This window comes from Melanerpes formicivorus, unplaced genomic scaffold (assembly GCF_026170545.1).
Source record: "Melanerpes formicivorus ecotype bairdi unplaced genomic scaffold, bMelFor1.0.p_v2 SCAF_81, whole genome shotgun sequence".
Taxonomy (NCBI): Eukaryota; Metazoa; Chordata; class Aves; order Piciformes; family Picidae; genus Melanerpes; species Melanerpes formicivorus.
The window spans coordinates 2265485-2284088 of NW_027142433.1; the positions used below are offsets into that span (position 1 = coordinate 2265485).

The 18604-nt window shown below is 46.6% G+C and overlaps 1 protein-coding gene across 5 annotated transcripts in view; it reads right to left on the minus strand.

The window, feature by feature from the left end:
* Positions 1-18604, minus strand: part of LRRC7 (leucine rich repeat containing 7) — a 184552-nt gene that overhangs the window by 35630 nt on the left and 130318 nt on the right. For 3 of the 5 annotated variants that reach the window (XM_068164632.1, XM_068164630.1, XM_068164631.1), the window contains exons 13-18: positions 15687-15756; positions 13070-13169; positions 11621-11745; positions 9205-9405; positions 2054-2165; positions 1558-1738 (exon numbers count right to left, since the gene is read on the minus strand). In XM_068164632.1, coding sequence (XP_068020733.1) covers positions 1558-1738; positions 2054-2165; positions 9205-9405; positions 11621-11745; positions 13070-13169; positions 15687-15756 — 789 coding nt within the window. Of the gene's footprint in view, positions 1-1557; positions 1739-2053; positions 2166-4298; positions 4422-9204; positions 9406-11620; positions 11746-13069; positions 13170-15686; positions 15757-18604 lie in introns of all 5 variants that reach the window. The other 2 variants (XM_068164635.1, XM_068164633.1) reach the window with 2 other exon arrangements.

Sequence of the window (18604 nt, forward strand, 5' to 3'; positions counted from 1 at the left end):
CCATGGTGGTGTTAGGCCAACAGTTGGACCTGGTGATCTTAGGAGGTCTTTTCCAAGCAAAACAATTCCTTGTGGATGGTTGGACTCAGTGATCTTAGACATCTTGTCCAACCAAACCAATTCTGTGATCTACACTGTGGCTTTGGGATTGTACTATGAGATGTTCTTTTCAGTGGTGGCCACATCTAGGACAAGGGGGAGTGGACACAAACTAAACCACAGGAGGTTTCCCTTGAATTTCTTAATTTGAGGGTGACAGAGCACTGGAACAGGCTGCCCAGAGAGGTTGTGGAGTCTCCTTCTTTGGAGACTTTCAAATCCTCCCTGGGTGCATTCCTGTGCAACCTGATCTGGGTGAACCTTTATTAGTAGGGGGATTGGACTCAGTGATCTCCAGAGGTCCTCTCCAACCCCTACCCCTCAATGACTCTCTGAGCCTCGTGCTGCTGCTGTGGCATGAAGGGCTGCAGCAGGGGTTGGGGTTTTGTGTGCTGGAGCACAGGTTCTGCTGAGTACATACACTAGAAACTAAGGAAGCCATCAAGAGTCCTGGGTGGCTCCATGCCACGTCCATACAAATCCAACTGAAACACATGGTCCTGCTTTCAAACTAATCTGTGGGTGCAAGGGAAGAGGATTTTGTGTTGGGTTTTTTTTTCACACTTACATTATCTTTTTTTTTTGCAAAACAAAAATCCCAGATTCACTTTGTGCACGTTCTCACCACCAAGATGTTATGCACCTCCAGTTTCTCTTTAGTGGGGAAGAGCCTGTGGATGGAACTTCATTAGGTGATTTATGGGCAGGAACACACAGGGTGGGGTGTCCCTGGTAGGGCAGGAGAGGGTTTTCAGGTCGCTGATGGGCAGAGCAAATGACAACTTTCCTACTGATGCTCTCAGTACTGATGTGGCCCCGGGGAAGTTTGAGGACAGTGATGATATGAGAGAAACACAAACTCTGCTCTCTGTGCTAAACTACAACCAGCTGCAGCTCAGGGCCACGCAGAGCAGAGTAATTGCAGCTCCATTATTAGGAGATTTTAATGTGTGGTTGTAGCAGAGAGTTGAAAAACCAGCTGTAGAATTACTGACATTTATAGAGTATGAATGGGCCAACTGGGCTCTGAATAGCTACCTACCACTCTGCCCAACTGGGCCAAAAACCTTGGGGGTTTGATGTTGGAATGCATCAGTGGAGAGGGTAGCATCACTCTGACTGCAGATGACAGCAGAAGGCTAAAGACAGCCACAAGCTGTCTTAAGAGGGGCCTGGCAAGTGGTAGAATGAGAGGAAACAGCCTCAGGTTGCACTGGGAGAGGTTTAGTTTGGACACGAGGAGCAATTTCTTCCCCCAAAGGGTTGTCCAGCTCTGTAAGATGCTGTCCAGGGAGGTGGTGGAGTCCCCATCCCTGGAGGGGTTCAAAGGCCATGTAGAAGTGGCACTTTGGGGTACGATTTAGCGGGCACGTTAGCGTTGGGCTGGTGGTTGGGCTTTGATCTTAGAAGTCATTTCCAAGCTGAAAGATTCTATGAGTCTAAGAAAGATGGTCCCACCTGTTCCCCCACAAAGAGTTATTCACTGCTTCTTTAGCCGTTGTCTGCAAGGACCCCATTTTAACGTGGGTGTTGGAGGACCCTGAGGAAGCCTGGGAAGGGGAATAGTCTGAGTAAGTGCCTGAGGAAACGCTGTTATTCAGACAATGGATCTTATCTGCTTCAGACTCGTCTGTGGATTCTGAAACAAAAGACAGCAAAGGTTTTTCAGGAGGGGGGAGCTGCAGGACTCAGCTCCAGACAGACACATGGAGGCTGTGGAGACATGTGCACAGAAAAACAACCCCACAGTGACAGAAATGAAATCAGTGAATAACATCAGAGTGAAGTGTAGAATATCTTAAGCATCAGGGTGAAGTGCAGAGCCTCTTCAGCGTCAGAGTGAAGTGCAGAACATCTGAAGCGTCAGAGTGATGTGCAGAACATCTCAAGCAGCATGTCTAGCAGTGAACATCACAAATGCTTTCAGCCAGAAGGTTGCAAGTCAAGTTAGTACCTTTCTTGTCTTTACCCAGAAGAACGAGCTTGGGAGGGTACAGTGGAGTCTCTGGCATGGAAGGACGAAGTTCTCCTATCCTCATCTCGCTGGCAGGATGTCCAAAGGCATCCTGAGGAACAGAACAAGGGAGAGTAAATGTGGGGAACAGAATCCGCTTCAAACTGCGGCCAACACAGGCAGCACCAAACTCCCCCCAGCTGGGCAGTGTGGAGTCGTGCTGATTTGTCAGCTCAGCATTTGCTTAGCTCTACATCCAGCAACTGTAAAGATCATGGTGATGTGTTCATCCCCCAAAACGTGGGCAGAAGGGATGGAACCTGCAAGGTACCCTGGGGCCACGTAACCATTCCTGTGATGAGGTACAGGTCACGACAGTGCAAAGTGCCAGTGGAAATCAGTGAAGATTTAGAGCAAGCAAACGGCTTCTTGTTTCAGGGGTAAGTATTCCTCATTCCACAAGTCAGTCCAGAGATTCCCTGCCCCTCTAGCCACATTTAATTTAGATAACTTTGTCTCTGAAGAGGGAATTTTTTTGGGGTGCTTAATTAAAAATGACTCAGAGTTCATAAACTTCTCCTCGAGAGTTCCCCAGGTCTTGACCTTCAGAGGTTGCCCTGCACAGCTCTTTTGCTGCTCTAGCTGGCAACAGGACTGCAAATAACACGAGTTAAAGAGTGGGGAGCAAGTGGGATGGAGTCTTACAAAGAGATATTTTTAATTAGGATTAATTTAATTGGGCTCATGGGATAGGTAAAACGGAACAAAGGCCCAGAGAGGGAATCTGTGACATTTCTTATCCCTGGAAGAAGGTTCAGAAGTGAAAAAGATTCACAGAATGGTTTGGGTTGGAAGGGACCTTAAGGATTATCTAGTTCCAGCCCCCTGCTATGGGCAGGGACACCTTCCACAAGACCAGGCTGCTCAAGGCCTCACCCAAGCTGGCCTTGAACATCTCCAGGGCGGGGCTGTTGACCTGGAGATAGGTGTCTTGAGAAGACAAGGTAGAGGATGATACCAGAGGAATGATTCTGGTATCCCTGTCCTCAGGAAGGGACTTCAGGAGAGGGACTGGAAAATGAGGAATATGGGAAAGCCACTTTGTGGGCGTTGGGGCAATGTAATGGAAAGGCAGCTGATGGAGCTGGGCATGGCAACACTGGGAAGTTATGTCAGTGCCAGCAAGGATCCCTCTGGGGAGGGCTACCAAAAACATACACGGTGTTGGAAGTGAGTGGATGAGCTGTGACTGCATTAAGAGGGTGGAAGTTGAAGGAGAGTAAAAAAGAGGAAGGTTTGGGGAGCTGTTAGGAGGAAATCAGTAATTAGCAGTAGAAAGGTAGAAAGGAAGGAAATGATTAGGAGAAAAACAATTAGGAGGGAACTTACACTAAGGGAGACTCTATGAGGATCTCATCTATGAGGATCTCAGTACCCTGCCATTTTGCTGGTAAAGGTACTCCAGGGACTTTGCAGAGTGACATCAATGAAGAAATGCAATATTTAGACAAACAATTCATCAAAGGGAGTGCCAAAACCAAACCCCACATTATTCAAATGTAAAATGCTTATAAATATATAGATAGATAGATAGAGAGAGAGAGATAAAATTTACTTGCTTTTACTCCTAAGGAGAAAACTTCCAGAGGTTTACTCTCCATTAGCTACTTTGTGGAGTAGAAACAAAGAAGCATTTGCCATGTGGTTTACCCTCAAACCCCAGAATCATAGTTGCACAACAGACATTTTAAGCGTTCTGCATCTGGTGTTCTGCTGGAGGTAGGACCACACCAAACCAGCAAACAGGTCGCCTCACATCCCATTTAATCCCATTGCATCCTGCAACGCTAACAGTGAAGCAAATACAGCTACATACAGATTCTTACATGGTGGAAGGCATCCAAGACTTCCACCTCCTTTCCCATGCAGTGATCCCTTGCTGTGTGAGAGCAGTAGTAGTGATGGACACACAACTTCAAGCCAACAACAGTGCAGCACAATCATTTCCTAGTGCAGTGCAACAAACCTATGCAAAACCACTTGTGGAGAAAGAGAGAAAGAGGTGCAGAGCATTCTCTGGGTGTGAAATCCTCCACCCTGGAAGCAAGGATTCTTGTACCTCTGAGGTTTTTGTATGTTCTCCTTCTTGTACCTCTGAGCTTTTTGTGTGTTCGTCTTGTACCTCTGGGCTTTTTGTGTGTTGTTGTTGTTGTACCTCTGGGCTTTTTGCATGTTCTTCTTGTACCTCTGGGCTTTTTGTATGCTCTTCCTCCTCCTTCTTGTCTGAGCTTTCCAGCTTCTTGTCTGAGCTGTTATCTGGCTCAGACAAGGGACTCTCTTGAAATTTGTTATTTTCTCTATCTTGAACCTAGAATCCCAACATTGTGCCATGAAACATCCAAAAAAGGTCACAAGAATCATAGAATCACAGAGCTGTCAGGGTTGGAAGGGACCCCAAGGCTCAGCCAGTCCCAACCCCCCTGCCATGGGCAGGGACACCTCACACCACAGCAGGTTGCTCACAGCCACCTCCAGCCTGGCTGCAAACACCTCCAGGCAGGAGGCTTCCACCACCTCCCTGGGCAGCCTGTGGCAGTGTCTCCCAGGGAGGGAGCTTAAAAGAAAACTACTTGCTGTAAGATTAGAAGCAGCAGCAATTCCATTTGTGACATAGTGGTGGACACAGGGTGATCAGCTGTATGATTTCATGAAGTTTTCCAGGTCATATTAAATTTCCCCCCCCTTCATTGTTAGCCCCAAGTTCAGCTATTCCACCTCTGAAAGAACTTCTCTGGTGTTTGCCATGGAAGTGAAACATGTGCTAAAAGCCTAAACTCCAATTTAATTCTACTTTAAGAGGGCTTTTTTTTTTCCTCCTTACAAGCCCAAGAATAAAAATATCACTATTAGGGGGGGGAAAAACCTACAAAGTATTCATAAGACCAATTGCAAGAACAAAGGAAGGAGATAAATGCAATTGTGTTGTGTCAGAACTTGTTCTTCAGAACCAAAGATACAGGTAGAGGCTACAAAACTACAATGAGCTGGTTGCCAAGAGAAAGTACATGGTGAAACCCCATTGAAATAACTGGAGAAGAGAAATGTCACCAATTATTCATGCTGGCAACACAAGAACATTAAATTACAGTCTGAAGAGGTGGAATTTTTAGGCTAGCCTAACTCCTAGGGTCTGCTTGTCAAGAATATAAAAGCCCTGGAATGAAGCAGAAAGGGGCTCAGGGCAGACACAGCATGCAGAAGCTGGGGGAATGTGGGACCATTAATCATGGACCTGTTCCAGAGGAACACTTAAATACATGTAAGAGGGTTGGCAGCACTCCTAAACTGGAGAAGGTTAGGACAAACTGAAGGATGACAAGCTGGTTATAAAGCAATGGAGAGGCAAAGAAATAAAGGGAATAAAGGCAAATGTAACTCAGCCCAGGTGCTACTCAAACTGTAGTGAAAGTATAAAGGAGATCATAGAATCATGGAGGGAGTGGTTTGGGTTGGAAGGGACCTTCAACATCATCTAGTTGCACTCCCACTGCCATGAGCTGGGACACCTTCCATTAGAGACCAGGTTGCCCTTCCAGCACACCTTCATAGTACCATAGTATTAGTCAGGGTTGGAAGGGACCACAAGGATCAGCCAGTTCCAACCCCCCTGCCATGGGCAGGAACACCCCACACTAGATCAGCCTGGCCACAGCCTCAGCCAGCCTGGGCTTAAACACCTTCAGGGACAGGGCCTCAACCACCTCCCTGGACAACCCATTCCAGGGCTTCACCACTCTCATGGTGAACAAACTTCCACTAGCCCAGGCTGCTCAAGGCCCATCCAACCTGGCTTTGAACAATAAGAAACAATTGAATGTGTAAAAAGGGAGAGAAATTAATGGGTAAAAAGGGAAATAATTTAATGAGTAAAAAGGGAGAGAATTTAATGAGTAAAAGGGGAGCAAATGGACCCTTCCAGAGAAGGGCCAGGAGGAGGAGCAGAGGGCTGGAGCACCTCTCCTGTGAGGACAGACTGAAGGAGTTGGGGCTGTTCAGTCTGGAGAAGAGAAGGCTCCAAGGAGACCTCATTGTGGCCTTCCAGTATCTGAAGGGGGCTACAGGAAGGCTGGGGAGGGACTGCTCAGGATCTCAGGCAGTGATAGGACTAGGGGGAATGGAATGAAGCTGGAGGTGGGGAGATTCAGGCTGGAGGTGAGGAGGAAGTTCTTCCCCATGAGAGTGGTGAAGCCCTGGAATGGGTTGTCCAGGGAGGTGGTTGGGGCCCTGTCCCTGGAGGTGTTTAAGGCCAGGCTGGCTGAGGCTGTGGCCAGGCTGATCTAGTGTGGGGTGTCCCTGCCCATGGCAGGGGGGTTGGAACTGGCTGATCCTTGTGGTCCCTTCCAACTCTGACTGATCCTATGATACTATGAATAGAAAAGAGCAACAGTGGAATGGAAGAGTTCAGATGTAGCTAAATCCATGAACTATTTACCTTTGGTGTTTTAGTTTGATGCACTAATCAAAACTGTGCCCTTATGTTGGGAGGAAGGCTTCTGAAGCCATCTGAAGAGAGAACTTAAAGAAGGGAAATGTTTAAGTGTAAATAAAACACCTGGTATTGGCAGAGCATCTCTGGTGCCTGCTGGAGATGTCTGAACTGCCAACCTGTGCTATGGCAAACTGAGGATGGAAAGCTCCTGTCCAGCAGGGACGTTTCAAGGACAACAAATTCATCAGAGTGGTTCAGTAACAAAGGAGTGAAAAGATAATCTGATAAATTCCCCTCCCCTTCATGTAGTTCTTTTGAACATTAAGAAGATTTGCATCTTCATGAAGGTTTTCAAGACTGCTGCTGTTCTTGGAGACCTGTCCAAGCTTTTAAACCAGCACACGCCCTGCCGGGGCAAATGATTCCCCTTCTTCCTGAGCTGTGCCTGCACAAAATAAGCCTTTAGTGTGAATATTGATGAGCAGAAATGCTTTGAGCTGAAGCTTCAGCTCTTTGCAACAGCTTTGCAGCAGACTGCAGTCTTTAGCAGCTGCCTGTGTTCACGTTGGAAGAGCTGACTTTGTTCCTGTGCGTACTGACCCACTTCTGGTGAACCTACTACGGGCTGAGTTCTGCACCTCATTGCAAATCACTACTCAGGGGGTGCGTGAGCTGAAGTTCCCTGCAGTCAGTGAAGCGCTCCTGCTGACTTCATTAGCTTCTGACAAGGTTAATTGGCTGTCTTATGACATATAACAGGAGTAGAAGCAGCAGAACCTAATGGCGTAGTAGGGTCAAACAGAACAAACGGAGTTGTCGTGACACATGAGGCAGAAACACACTTCCTGTGGCCTGAGATGGGGATCCTGATCAGGGCCATTCTCCTGCTAATATGCAGGTGTCCCATATCATCATAATTCAGGAGATCTAGACAGATTCAAACCCCCAAATTCAGACCTAGACAGACTTCAACCCCCAAACTTCAGATCTATGTAGATTTAAAGCCCAACAATTCAGATCTAGGTAGATTCAAGCTCCAAGATTGAGATCTAGATAGATCTTAAACCCCAAATTCAGATCTAGGTAGATTTAAAGCCCAACAATTCAGATCTAGGTAGATTCAAACCCCAAGACTGAGATCTAGATAGATGTTAAACCCCAAATTCAGATCTAGGTAGATTTAAAACCCAACAATTGAGGTCTAGATAGATTCAAACCCAAAATTTGAGGTCTAGATAGATTTTAAACCCCAAATTCAACTCGAGGTAGATGTAAAACTCCAAATTCAGAACTAGGTAGATTTAAGACCCAAAATTCACATCTAGGTGGATTTTAAAGCCAGCATTCAGCTCTAGGTAGATTTAAACCCCCAAATTCAGATCCAGGTAGATTTAAACCTCAAAAAGTCTCTCATATCATTATAATTTGGGGATCTAGACAGATTCAAACCCCCAGATTCAGATCTAGAGAGATTCAAACCCAAAATTTGAGATCTAGATAGATTTTTGAACCACAAATTCAGCTCTAGGTAGATGTAAAACTCCAAATTCAGATCCAGGTAGATTTAAACCCCCAGATTCAGACCTGAGTGAATTCAAACTCCAACATTCATATCTACAGAGGTTCAAAACTCGAAATTCAGATCTCAGTAGATTTAAAGCCCCAAATTCAGTTCTAGGTAGATTCAAACCCCTAAATTCAGACCTAAGTAGATTTAAACCCCTGACTTCAGATCTAGGTGAATTTTAAATCCAGAATTCAGATTGAGGTAGATTTAAGCCCCCTAAATTCACATCTAGGTCGATTGAAACCCCTAAATTCAGATCTAAGTAGATTTTAAGCCCAGGATTCAGATCTAGGCAGACTCAAAACCCCAAATTCAGATCTGGGTAGATTCTAAGACCAGAATTTAGATCTAAAGAGATTTGAAGGCAAAAATTCAGGTCTAAGGAGATTTTTTAAAGCAAAAAAAAAAAATCAGGTCTAAGGAGATTTTATGACAAAAATTTAGATCTAGGTAGAATTTTAAACCCAAAATTCAGACCTAAGTAGATTCAAAGCCCAGAGTGCAGCTCTAGGTAGATTTTAACCCCCAAATTCAGATCTAAGTAGATTCAAAGCCCAGAATTCAGATCTGGGTAGATTTTAAACCCCAAATTCAGATCTAAGTAGATTCAAAGCTCAGAATTCAGGATTGGGTAGTTTTTAAACCCCAAATTCAGATCTAAGTAGATTCAAAGCTCAGAATTCAGGATTGGGTAGTTTTTAAACCCCAAATTCAGATCTAAGTAGATTCAAAGCCCAGAATTCAGGTTTGGGTAGATTTTAAACCCCAAATTCAGATCTAAGTAGATTCAAAGCCCAGAATTCAGGTTTGGGTAGACTTTAAACCCCAAATTCAGATCTAAGTAGATTCAAAGCTCAGAATTCAGGTTTGGGTAGATTTTAACCCCCAAATTCAGATCTAGGTAGATTCAAAGCCCAACATTCAGTTTGATAAGCTCAGCAGTATTGGGGGAAACCCCAGCAGCTCGATATAAGACTGAAACTACTGCACAGAATGAAACTATCAAGGTCTGACACTGACCAAATATCAATTGATGGAGCTATGTCCACATCTCACCTTCAGCTCTCAAGAGGAATCAGAACCCTTTCACATTACCTCCACTGAAATCTCCTTTGGTGCCATGGGCCACTTGTGCTCATATTTGTCCTTCACTGTTGGGTCACTGTTGACAGTGGGTGTTGAGTTTTCAGGTCGCACTCCATGGCTTGTCTTGCCCACCAGGTTTTGAACTGATTTCACCATGTTCTTTAAATCCTCTGGGTATGGAGTGGGGTAACGTTTCAGATTGATTTCAACCTGCAGGTGCATAAAACAAAGAATGAAAGGGTCAGATGCAAAGTGAAAACAGCATTCAGACTGAGGGCCATGGTTACAGCCCTATGGCTGCGTGTGGATTCCTCCCGTTGTCAGCGACTCTGTTGGAGTCACATTACACCTACCTCAATGGATTTTGAGGGGCTTGGGTGGAGCTACCTCCATGGATCTCTTTGCAGTTACACTATGTCAACCTTGAATGGAATTGCAGTGACATAAAATAAGGGATGGGATTGGTTCTTCATGAGCCTGTCTGCAACTCTAACCCTAGACCTAGCCCTAACTGTAGCCTTAACCCTAGAATAGAATTAGAATAGAATTAACCAGGTTAGAAAAGACCTTTGAGGTCATCAAGTCCAACCTCTCACTCAACACCATCTAATCAACTCAACCATGGCACCAAGTGCCTCAGCCAGGCTCTTCCTACACACCTCCAGTGGTGGTGACTCCACCACCTCCCTGGGCAGCACATCCCAATGGCCAATCTCTCTTGCTGCCAATCACTCTTCTTCCCCACTTCCAACCTAAACCTCCCCTGGCACAGCTTGAGACTGTGTCCTCTTGTTCTGGTGCTGCTTGCCTGCCTGGGAGAAGGGACCAACTCCCACCTGGCTACAACCTCCCTTCAGGGAGTTGGAGAGAGCAAGAAGGTCTCCCCTGAGCCTCCTCTTCTCCAGGCTAAAGAACCCCAGCTCCCTCAGCCTCTCCTCCCAGGGCTGTGCCTACATTTTGGGGAGGTTACAAAACTGAGGAGAGAGACCTTGTGAGTGGCATCTCCTTAATCCATGCTGACACACTGTCCCAAGATGGATTTTGACCAGATCCTCAAAGGAAAAAGGATTTGTGGCACCAAGGGCCTTTAAATCCAGTCTGGGACCAGTGAGCATTGGCTGTGGTGCTTTGTGGCTCTGCCTTCTTGGGAGCTTTGTGGACAAGTCCCCTTCCTATGTGACCTTCTTTAGTTGACACTGCCTTGGCAGGGGAGTTGGACTCTATGACCTCCAGAGGTCCCTTTCAACCTCTGCCTTTCTGTGTCCTTCACAGTAGAGGAATATGGAGTCCTCTAAGTGACCTAAAGATTTCTAAAGAACTCCTTGGTTGGACATTTGTTCTATGTCTCCCAACATTTGGGGTTGGTTTTGTCTTTGTGATGAAACCCTTGTCGCAGTAGGAACCCAGCATTAGGGTCTTATCTCACAGGAACTCATAGTAGTAAGAATCAACCATTAGGGTTATGGGTCTCAACTCAGAGGAACTCATAGTAGGAACCCAACATTAGGGTCTTAACTCAGAGGAACTCATAGTAGGAACCCAACATTAGGATCTTAACTCAGAGGAACTCATAGTAGGAACCCAACATTAAGGTCTTAACTCACAAGAACTCATAGTAGTAAACCCAACATTAGGGTTATGGGCCTCAACTCATAGCAAGAACCCAATGTTAGGGTCATAGTAGGAACCCAACATTAGGGTTTCACCTCATAGAAACTCATAGTAGGAACCCAACATTAAGGTCTTAACTCACAGGAACTCATAGTAGAAACCCAACATTAGGGTCTCAACTCATAGAAATTCATAGTAGGAACCCAACATTAAGGTTATGAGCCTCAACTCATAGCAAGAACCCAACATTAAGATCTTAACTCACAGGAACTCATAGTAGGAACCCAACATTAGGATCTCAACTCATAGAAACTCATAGTAGGAACCCAACATTAAGGTTATGAGCCTCAACTCATAGCAAGAACCCAACATTAAGGTCTTAACTCAGAAGAACTCATAGCAGGAACCCAACATTAGGGTTATGGGCCTCAACTCATAGCAAGAACCTAACATTAAGGTCTTAACTCACAGGAACTCATAGTAGGAGCCCAACATTAGGGTCTCAACTCATAGAAACTCATAGTAGGAGCCCAACATTAAGGTCTTAACTCACAGGAACTCCTAGCAGGAACCCAACATCAGGGTTATGGGCCTCTTGAAATCAAAGGTTTGCTGTCTAGACAAGAACAGCAAAGCAGAAATGGGTGATGTGTACTTTGGGAAGACCACAGAGTCCAGTTCTTCTAAACTGTTGTGCTTCAGACATGGTTGTGAGCATTTTCTGGGTGCTGGGAACACACAATATAATCCAGTAGCTGGGAATTGGATCCTGTCCATCATCTGTGAATAGCAGAAGAAGTCACCTAGAACTTACCTTAACTTTCCCTGGATTTTCCTCCTCTTCCTTTTTTTCCTCAAATTCAAAGGCAACAGTCATCCGCTGCTGCCTCTGCTCCTCCCACAGGGTAGGGTTAAAACTGTCACTGTCTGACTGGAAATCTGCAGTGAAAGCACAAACAGCAAAGCAGAAGGACAAACAATGTATGAACCCAGCACAAGACTGGAAAAGACCTAACCAGAAACCATAGAATCAGAATGGTTTGACTTGGAAGGGACCTTTAAGATCACCAAGTTCCAACCCCCCCTGCCATGGGCAGGGACATCTCCCACTAGAGCAGGTTGCTCAAGGCCTGATCCAGCCTGGCCTTGAATACCTCCAGGGAGGGGGCATCCACAACCTCCTTGAGCTGATCTTGTCATCTTGGGTTATCATTTTCAAAGAGTTGAGGGGAGCAATGAGAGCAGTAGCTGATAAATGATTGTAAATGGAGCTGGATATGAAAACTGAAATGAGTGTGATGGGAAACAACAAGGCTTTGGGGCAGATCTGGAGTGGAGGGGGAGTGGGAAAGCTCTCAAACTTGGTGCATCTAGGTGAGGAGCCAAACCTTCATTTCTAACAGGCTTAGAACGCTGAACTTCATCTCTCTAGCATCTGGTCCAACTCTTAACTCTCTCACATGGATCCAGTGGCTCTGCAGCTTGAGCTAGCTGTGGCCAGCAGCCCCTCTGCATATCCTGCAAGGCATACCCTGAATTTCTGTCCCATGCACACTCAATGTCCAGGATCATAATGTTTATACAGAGCAAATCTTCTGACAGTCTGAGGATCCCAGCTTGGTGGGAGTTGGAAGGGACCTCTGGAGATCATACAGTCCAAGCCCCCTCCTAAAGAAGGGAGACCCACAGCAGCTTGCCCAGGAGCACGATGGCCAGGGAAGTTTGGAAGCTCTGCATAAAAGGAGACTCCACAACCGCTCTGGGCAGCCTGCTCCAGGCCTCCAGCACCTTCACAGCAAACAGCTTTCTCCTTCTGTTCAGATGGAACCTCCTGGGCTCCACTTTGTGCCTATTGCCCCTTGTCCTGTCCCTTGGCACCACTGAGAGAGTCTGGCCCCAGCCTCTTGCCGCTCACAGATCCTGAGTATTGCTCAGCTCCCCTCTGGGGCTGCTCTTCTGCAGACTCTCAGCCCCAGGGCTCTCAGCCTTTCCTCCTCACAGAGCTGCTCCAGACCTCTCAGCATGATGGAAAATAAAAAGCTATTTAATGAACATGTAAACCTGATGGCCTGGGAAGAGTGGCTTAGTGAGCAGGATTCCTCTGTGTATGATGAAAGCCAGACTGTTAAGTGTGCACCAGTGGCTTCACGTGTCAGAAGAAGATCTCAGACACAGAAGCATGTCTCAAACCCTTTCCCTCTGCCTCCTGCTGCCTAAACAAGCATCCTTCCCGCCTCTGCAGGAGCTGCTGCTGGTGCTTTACCTTCGTCGCTGCGGGGTTGCTGGGGAAACATGTAGTTAGTCAGCACTCTCTGCTTTGTTTCAGGGTGAGCTTCAGTCTGCAGTGGGATGAGAGCCTTGGACTGCAGGGGAAAGGCAAGACAAAGACTGGTTAACTGGGAGCACGTGTCCCAAGTGGGAGCATGTGTCCTACCTGGGAGCACGTGTCTGTGCTGAGGTGGGATTTTAGCATTCAGTAACTGGAAAAGTCATAGAATTGCTTGGCTTGGAAAAGACCTCCAAGGTCACCAAGCCCAACCATCCACTCACCACCACCATGGCCATTAAGCCTTGTCCCACAGTGCCATGTCCACACATTTCTGGAGCACCTCCAGGAACAGTGACTCCACCACCTCCCTGGGCAAACTATTCCAATGCGCTGGAATGCAGTGGGTTGGAAAGGACCTTTAAAGGTCATCTAGTCCAAGCCCCCTGCAGTCAACAGGGACATCCTTAACTGAACCAGGTTATTCAGAACCCCATCCAGCCTAACCCTGAATATCTTCAGGGATGAGGCATCCACCACCCCGCTGGGCAGCCTGTTCCAATGTTCCACCACCCTCATAGTAAAGAGCTTCTTCCAAGTGTCCAAACTAAATCTACCCTGTTCTCGTTGGAAACCACTGCCCTAGAGCTACATGCCCTTGTGGAATCATGGAACTGTTGAGCTTAGAAGAGACCTTTGAGATCATCAAGCACAACATCTTGCCTAGAGCTCACAATCTCAACACTACTGCTAAGCCTCTACCACTAAACCACATCCCTCAGCACCACATCCCTCAGCACCACATCCCTCAGCACCACATCCACACACCTTTCAAACACCTCCAGGGATGGTAACTCCACCACCTCCCTGGGCAAGTCATTCCAATCCCTGAGAACCCTTTCAGTGAAGAAACTCTTCCTAATGTCCAACCTGAACCTCCCTTGGCACATCTCTTGTAAGCTGTCTCTCCCCAGCTTCCTTGTAGGCCTCTTTGAGCCCTGAAAGGCCACCAGAAGGTCTCCCTGGAACCTTCTCTTCTCCAGGCTGAACAACCTCAACTCTCTCATCCTCTCTTCATAGGGGAGGTGCTCCAGTCCTCTGATCATTGTTGTGGCCTCCTCTGGACCCTCTCCATCAGAGTTGAGAGAAGACTGACTAAAAGAAACTTCTCCATGGAGTAAAGCAAGTGTTAATTTGGTGGGAATGCCTTTTTCTCTTCATTTCTCACTTCTCCAGTTCCTGGAACTCCTACCAGGATCCCCAGCACACTAAATAGCAGAAATGCTGACCATGTGTTGAGTCCCACCAGTAAGGAAGCTGAAGGATCAATGGAGCAGAGCTGTGACTACCCATTTCAAACACCCACAGTATGGCTGAGATTTAGTTCAAGCTAGGGCTAGCAAGGAATAAAACTCCCCCCAGCTGTTAGTTCACCTGAGGGGGAACTTGGTGCAAGATAGTGGAGGATTTACACTCTGAGTATTCAGATGTTGCTGTTGGGTTTTACTTCAAGTGCTTGCAGCTTGTTATTGCTTTCCTCCAACACAGCATCTAGGAGGCACTGGCAGAGTTCATGGAAGAGAAATTAATCTGTGCTGGAGTGACTGGCATAATTAATAGAGTAGAAATTAATCTGTGCTGCACCACAGAAAAAGTCCACATGCTGAAGCCACATCATGTGTGGTTGGGCTGAGGAGCCATCAGATGTTCTTTTCTTAATGGAAATGAGAGTGAGGGGGAAAGAGAATCCTGATTAAACACATTAAGCTTTCCACATTGTTCTTTATTCTCCCTCCCACTTCTTCTCCCCTCCCTTCAGCACTAAATGTCTTTTTGCTTAGCTGTGAAAGCAAGAGGTACATTAAAAGAGCAGTGCAACCAGCAAGTGCCAGCATCAACCTCCTGACTGCATCTCACCTGGCTTTGTGAGGATGTGAGACCATGACTGAATGGTGGACCAGGAGTCAGCAGGGACCATATGTGACATCACTGTGACAAAGACACAGTGCTGTGGGCAGGCATGAGCTGTGCTACAAGTGGTCCTGCAACTGGCAGTGCTCAGCACAGGCTCAGCACCACCCCCTGCAAAGTGGCAGCTGCAGGGCCTGAGTCCTGCTGGCTGCTTCATGCAGATTAAAAAGTGACAGCTGGCCTCTGAAGAATTATCCTGAGCTTCAGCTTCACGAGGGACAGCATCTGACTAGGGGCACTATTCAGCTTGAGCTCAAGAAGGACAGTATTTGACCATAGGCATTGCTGAGCTTCACTTGAAATGGGATAATATCTGCCCATGGGCTTGTTCAGCTTGAGTTCAAGAAGGGCAATACCTGACCATGAGCATTGCTCAACTTGAATTCAAGAGGGATATTATCTGACCATGAGCATTGCTCATCTTGAGTTCAAGAAGGACAATATCTGACCATCAGCATTGTTCAACTTGAATTCAAGGGGGATAATATCTGACCATAAGCATTGTTCAGCTTGAGTTCAAGCAGGACAATATCTGACCATGGGCATTATTCAACCTGAGTTAAAGAGGAGCAGCAGCTGACTGAGGACATTGTTTAACTTGAGCTGAGTTAGAGAGGACAATAAGAATATTGAAAGTCATTACCTGGTTGTCAGAAAGCCACAAAGCTGCAAGTTCTTTAAGTTTGGTAAAAGTGAAGGGTAAATTCTTCAGTCTGTAAATGAGAAAATATTGGAACAGTGTGAGTCCTTTGTCTTGACAAGAGTTCCTTCTCAAGGTTGGGCTGTAGCATGGCTTATCTTGCTCACACTGAACTTGCTGCCATTTCCTAGCTTCACTTTCTTTCATTTTTTAACTAAAATGTGATCTTTTATTAAGGGCATTCTGCATTTCGAGTGACATTTGTTATCTACTACCCTACTGAAATCACAGAATGGTTTTGGGTTGGAAGGGACCTTGAAGATCATCCAGTTCCAACACTCTTGCCATGGGCAGGGACACCTTCCATCAGCCCAGGTAGCTCAAGACTTCATCCAACCAGGCCTTGAACACCTGCAGGAAGGGAGCATCCACAACCTCCCTGGGCAGCCTGTGCCAGTGTCTCCCCACCCTCACTGGATAGAATCTCTTCCTGATCTCCAGTCTCAATCTCACCTCTTCCAGCTTCAATCCATCTCCTCTCATTCTATCACTGCAAGCCATTGTACAAAGTTCATCCCCAGCTCTCCTGTAGCTCTCTTTAGGTACTGAAAGGCTTCTCTAAGGTCTCCCTGGAGCCTTCTCTTCTCCAGGCAGAACAACCCCAACTCCCTCAGCCTGGCCTCCCAGCAGAGGGCTTCCCAGCCAGGTATGGCTGTGGCCTCCTCTGGTCCTGCTCCAACAGCTCCATATCTGTGCTGTGCTGAGCACTCCAGAGCTGCCCCAGCACTGCAGGTGGGGTCTCAGCAGGGCACAGCAGAGAGGCAGAATCCCCTCCCTGCCCCTGCTGCCCACACTGCTGGGGATCAGCCCAGGACAGGGCTGGCTTTGGGCTGGCAGTGCATGGTGCCAGCTTGTGTCCAGCTTTTCACCCACCAGCACCCCAAGTCCATCTCTGCAGGGCTGCTCTCAGATGTGTTCCCATTTTCATAAGAACACCTCCCCAAGTGAACCAACTTGCCCTGACTGTGCCCACCCAGAGTCCTCTGGGACAGAATCTGCAGCTCAAAGCCTGCAGAGATCAGAGCTGGTGTACGTGCCTGTGCATCTTTAAGCCTGGAATTAATGCCAGGAGGAAGTCAGGAGCACCTAAACTACCTGCAGCCCAGCTTCCACTCCTCCCTTATCACACAGTAAATCCTGCAGCATGGATTAGTGCAGGATGTGACTTGCTTTCGACATTAAAGTGATGAGTTGGGTTTTTAAGAGTTAACATTGAGCCTTCTTACACTCTCCAAATGTTTTATTCAGAGCTTTTTTTAACCTGTATAAAAAGAGAATATATTTTTTTTTGTGCTTTTCAAGTGATGTCTTTATTTTGGTGCACTTCAGCATTCAGCAGCTGGAACCTAAGCTGCAAAACTACACAGAAACCTTTGTCTGGAGAAGGTCGTTGGGGATGGGATGGGATGGGATGGGATGGGATGGGATGGGATGGGATGGGATGGGATGGGATGGAATGGAATGGAATAGAAAGAATGGGATGGAATGGAATGGAATGGAATAGAAAGAATGGGATGGAATGGAAAAATAAAATGGAATAGAATAGAATAGAATAGAATAGAATAGAATAGAATAGAATAGAATAGAAAAGAAAAATGGAATGGAATGGAATGGAATGGAATGGAATGGAATGGAATGGAATAGAAAGAATGGAATGGAATGGAATGGAATGGAATGGAATGGAATGGAATGGAATGGAATGGAATGGAATAGAAAGAATGGAATGGAATGGAATGGAATGGAATGGAATGGAATGGAATGGAATAGAAAAATGGAATGGAATGGAATGGAATGGAATGGAATGGAATGGAATAGAATAGAATAGAATAGAATAGAATAGAATAGAATAGAATAGAATAGAATAGAATAGAATAGAATAGACCAGGTTGAAAAAGACCTTTGAGGGACCAGGCTTTTTCCAGTGGTGCCCAGTGACAGCTCAAGGGGTAACAGGCACAAGCTGGAACATCAGAAGTTCCATCTAAACATGAAAGGGAAGTTCTTTAATCTAAGGGTGCTGGAGCCCTGGAGCAGGCTGCCCAGAGAGGTGATGGAGTCTCCATCTCTGGAGATATCCCAAACCCACCTGGACGTGCTCCTGTGTGACCTTCTCTAGGGGTTGGACTCAATGATCTCCAGAGGTCCCTTCCAACCCCTACCACTCTGTGCTTCTGTAATACCACCCTCAGGAAGGGACTTTGGCCTCTGAAGGGAAAGCTGCTCATGAGTAATTAAGAAAAGGGATTAATCCCCACTGCTCCCCCTGATCCCATGCACAGCTGCAGGCAGAGAGCAGGACAAAGCACCGGACAGGCTGTGGCTGCACTGTTCAGCAGAGCTCTTCTTCCCTGCTCAGGTGGTGAAATGCCTCACTAGACAGGTTGCAAAATTAGAGGTATAATTGTTTTTATAAATCCAAGGGGAAATGTCTTCACAATGCCAGATGAAGCTTCAGCTGGTGCACAGGTAGTTAATTAAGAAGACAGCCAAATTAAATTAACTTACAATCCAAAGGCAAGCTGTGCTGTGCCAAAATGACTTTTTCACTTAAACACAGGGAGAAATGTTTTGGTGAGAGGGTGCTGGAGGCCTGGAGCAGGATGCTCAGAGAGGTTGTGGAGTCTCCTTGTCTGCTTCCAAAGCCAGCTGGGCATTGTGCTGCTGGGCAAGCTGCTGTGGGTGCCCTGCTTGAGCAGGGGGTTGGACTGGATGATCTCCAGAGGTCCCTCCCAGCCCCCAGCATGCTGGGATACTGGCATTCAGAGAATGATAGGGTCACCTAGGGCAGGTCACACAGGAGTGCATCCAGATGGCTCTTGAAAGTCTCCAGAGAAGGAGACTCCTAAACCTCTCTGGGCAGC